The sequence below is a fragment of the Arachis ipaensis genome, chromosome B02 (assembly GCF_000816755.2).
Source record: "Arachis ipaensis cultivar K30076 chromosome B02, Araip1.1, whole genome shotgun sequence".
Classification (NCBI taxonomy): domain Eukaryota; kingdom Viridiplantae; phylum Streptophyta; class Magnoliopsida; order Fabales; family Fabaceae; genus Arachis; species Arachis ipaensis.
In genome coordinates this window covers 97,027,553-97,031,617 of record NC_029786.2, presented here as the reverse complement: position 1 = coordinate 97,031,617, position 4,065 = coordinate 97,027,553, and the positions used below count along the sequence as shown (strand labels likewise).

At 36.9% G+C, this 4,065-nt stretch overlaps 1 protein-coding gene across 1 annotated transcript; it reads right to left on the bottom strand.

The window, feature by feature from the left end:
• On the bottom strand, nt 522–1,256 carry LOC107627752 (uncharacterized mitochondrial protein AtMg00810-like). Its single transcript, XM_016330575.1, has one exon. It carries the CDS (start codon nt 1,254–1,256, stop codon nt 522–524), a length of 735 nt encoding a protein of 244 aa, XP_016186061.1.

The window sequence follows — 4,065 nt, the reverse complement described above, 5'->3', positions numbered from 1 at the left end:
CATACATTTCCTCTTATGTGTTATTAGGGGTGAGCAAGATTTGGGTTGGTTCGGATTTAAGATTAAATTAAAATCAAATTAATTGAATTAGAATTGGTTCGGTTTGGTTTAGATTTTTTAAAGATATTAAAATCCAAACATATTAAAAGGTATATATATTTTTTAAATTTTTATTTTTTTATTTAATTAATATATAATCGAGTCTACGGGTTGGTTCGGGTTTCGCACCCTCAAAACCGTTACTCGAACCAATTGCTAGAGAGAGTTATTGGTTTGGTTCGGATTGGACCCGATTACCCGTTAGTTCTAGAACCAATTTAATTAGTTCGGTTTGGATTTAGACAAATAATCGGATACCCGCAACCCATGCTCACCCTATGTGTTATAGAATTCTCCCATTTTATATATTCAAGGCTCTGACTCATTTCTCTCTAACCTTCAATCCATAACTACCCTTTTTCAGTTTCAACTCTATTACTCTCCTCAGCCCCCTTCAAATTCAAGAGATCTCTTGAAGTGATCTAGAGTTTGCTCTTGAATTTTTCAAAAGCATTTAGAGATAAGGGTTTGGTACAGATATCAGCAATCTGATAAAGTCCTAAGACATGTACAATATGTAATTTCTGTTGATTCATTTTGTCCTGAACAAAATGAAGATTGAGCTCAAAATATTTGGTGCGACTATGCATAATCGGATTTGCAGATATTTGGACAGCACTAACATTATCACAGTAAATCGTAGGGGTGCCATAGATAGGAATATGTAACTCATGCAGGAGATTTTCAAGCCAAATAATTTTCGTAGAACTGTCAGCAACACTGTGAAATTCGGCTTCTATACTAGAATGACTGACGGAGTGTTGCTTCCTGCTAGACCAGGCCACCAAGTTTCCACCAAAATAAACACAGTACCCAGAGGTTGAGCGCCGGTCATCTACATCAGAGTCCCAGTCTGCATCAGCAAAAGCAAAAATTGGAAAATGAGAAGAGGAATGAAAAACAAGACCCTGATCTGTTGTACCAGAAAGGTATCTAACGATACGCTTAACAGCTTTCCAATGAGAGATCAAGGGTTTGTGCATGAATTGGCTGACTTTGTTGACAGCAAAACAAATACCAGGTTTAGTGAGAGTGTAATATTGCGGGACACCTGCAATAGACTTGTAATATGTAGGGTCATCAAATGATTCAGCACCAGATTGAGATAGCCTTTCGAAAGATAACATAGGAGTTGGAATAGGTTTTGAATCATGCATGCTAGATTTTAACAACAAATCTTTGATATATTTGGTTTGGTATAGAAGGTAGGAGCCAGATTTTAATTGAAGAGCCTCTATACCAAGAAAGTAATTGAAGGTACCAAGATATTTGAGAGTAAAAATGTAATACAGTTTAGTTACTATAGATATTATAACTAAAGAATTGTTACCTATGGCTAATGTGTCATCTACATACACCAATATATACACACTATAAGCACTAGTTTGTAAGCAAAAGAGGGAAGGATCAGACCTGGTGCTCTTGAAGTCGAACTAAGCAACAGTTGAAGATAATGTAATATACCAGGATTTAGGAGCCTGTTTTAGGCCATAGATGGCCTTATTGAGTCTACAAACCTGAGAAAAGGGATGCAAAACAAAACCAGAAGGTTGTGTAATATATACAATTTCATTTAGAGTGTCATTTAAGAAATCATTATTAAAGTCATATTGGTGAATTGTCCAATTTTTGGAGATTGCAATAGTTAAAATAACACGAATGGTAGAGAATTTGATAATGTGACTGAATACTTTAGTAAAATCTATACCTTCAACTTGATAATTTTCAAGGGCTACTAATCTAGATTTGTATCTCTGCATTTCACCAGAGACAGATCTTTTAATAGCATACAACTATTTTGTCCCAATAACTTTACTATTAGACAGGGGATCAACCAGTCTTCAAGTCTGAGTGTATTGTAAAGTATTCAATTCAGCAAGCATAGCATCTTTCCAATGTGGTAAAGTGAGAGATTTTTTAACAGAAGAGGGTATGGTTTGAAGATGCTGAGGATCAAAATCAGATATAGAGAGTGCAAATTTAAAAATCTTTGGTCTAGAGGAGGCAGATTTAGATATAGTTATCATAGGATGATTATTTGTAGTAGAAGAATTTGGATTTTGAAGGGGTAAGTGAATTTCAATGCCGGAGATAGGGATTGAAGATGAAGAGGATGGAGGGTGAGATGAATTTGGATAAGGTGGAAGAGATGGAGAAGATGCTACTGGGTTTGAAATACAAGAATTTGTTGGTGTGTCTGCAAGATGGTGAGTGTGAGAGGAAGGTACTTGTGCATGAGACGAAGAAGATCCAGAATGATTTTCAGCAGTAAGGATGTTAAAAGAAGAATGCAAAACAATCATAGTTAAAATTGTATGAGGAAATTGTGCAGGGGCATGTTTAGCAATGTGGGTATAAAATAATTCAGAATAAGAAAAAATTGTCTCATCAAATAGCACATTTCTAGAGAAGATAATCTTACCAGATTTAGTTAAGCATTTGTATCCTTTATGATTTGGAGCATAACCAATGAACACAGCAAGATCAAATTCGAAAGCAAATTTTTTTATCGTTGTATGATTGTAAATAAAGAAAACACCCACAACTAAAAATCTTGAGAAAAGAACAACCTGGAGGTTTTTTATGTAAAAGTTCATACAGAGATATAACATGAGTGGTAGAAGATGGAAATCTATTAATGAGATAGGTTGCAGACAAAAAAGCACCATCCCAATAAACTAGGGGAATAGAAGCTCTAGCTAGTATAGACAATCCGATCTCAACAATGTGTCTATGTCTTCTTTCATCCCTCCTATTTTGTTGATGGGTGTAAAGGCATTGTTAGAGGTTGAGCAAAGAGCTTGCTCTGCTGCCTGCTCTGTTGCTTAGAGATGATATTAGCATTGTTCAGCTAGTTGGTTAATCTAGTAGGCTGTAATTCAGTTTTCTGTTAGAGTTGGTGGGCCCCTGCTGACTCAGTAGAAGCTTCTAGGCCAGTGCTCAGTTATTCAGTTAGTTACAGTTATTTTCCAGCTGTCATAGATCAAGTTAGTTGCTAGAAGATTTAGCTGTGTCTATAAATGCCAATACTCATGTGTACAGTAACAGTTTTTTGCTTCAGTTCAATACACACATGCTTTCAGCCCCATTCTTCTTTTTCTCCTCTCTCTGAATTCACTCTGAGGCCTGGTACCTTTCATGGTATCAGAGCTTTCAGCTTCATAGCTTCACACACCACGATCTAAGAATAGTCATGGCTCAAGGATTCACAACAACTCCAATTTCAATGAAACTGGATGAAGAGAACTTCTTGGAATGGAATGATCAAGCAATTTCGACAATAGAAAGAAACGATATGCTGAGCCATATTACAGGACAAAGAGTTCCTCTACAGTTCGTGACTTTGGAAGATGGAACAAATACAACCGCAAATCCAGAATATCAGCAGTGAAAATGACAAGATGCACTTCTCAGATCATGGTTGCTAGCCTCTATGAGCAAGCCTTTCACCACCAGGATGGTAGGATGCACGTATACACAGCAAGTATGAAAAATGTTGGAAGATCACTTCTCCTCACAAATCAAAGCCAAGGTGATGCAGTTGAAGAACAAACTCAGCACTCTCCAAATTGGAGGATCTGTAACTGAGTATATACTGATGATCAAAGGCACAATTGATGCACTGGCCTCTGTAGGAGAGATGATGAAAGAAAGTGATCATGTGAGCGCGATCTTGAATGGCTTAACAAAAAAGTACTCCTCAGTTTACACTTCAGTACTTGCCAGGTCAGAAACCATAACCGTTGCTGAGTTGGAAGCATTGCTACTAGCTCATGAAAGCATACTTGCAAAATTCAGAAAGCCTGAAACATTTATGCAAGCAAATATAGCACAATTCAGAAACTATAACCATCATCCACAAGCAAGAAGAGGAGGCTTTAGAGGCAGAATGTTTAGAGGAGGTAGAAATTTTTCTGGTGAAAGAAGAGGAAGAGGAAGTGGAAGAGGTCAGTTTAGCAGAGGAGG

Excerpts from the sequence above, each read along its gene's own strand:
- LOC107627752 (XM_016330575.1), bottom strand. The coding sequence starts at position 1,256 with ATGCATGATTCAAAACCTATTCCAACTCCTATGTTATCTTTCGAAAGG.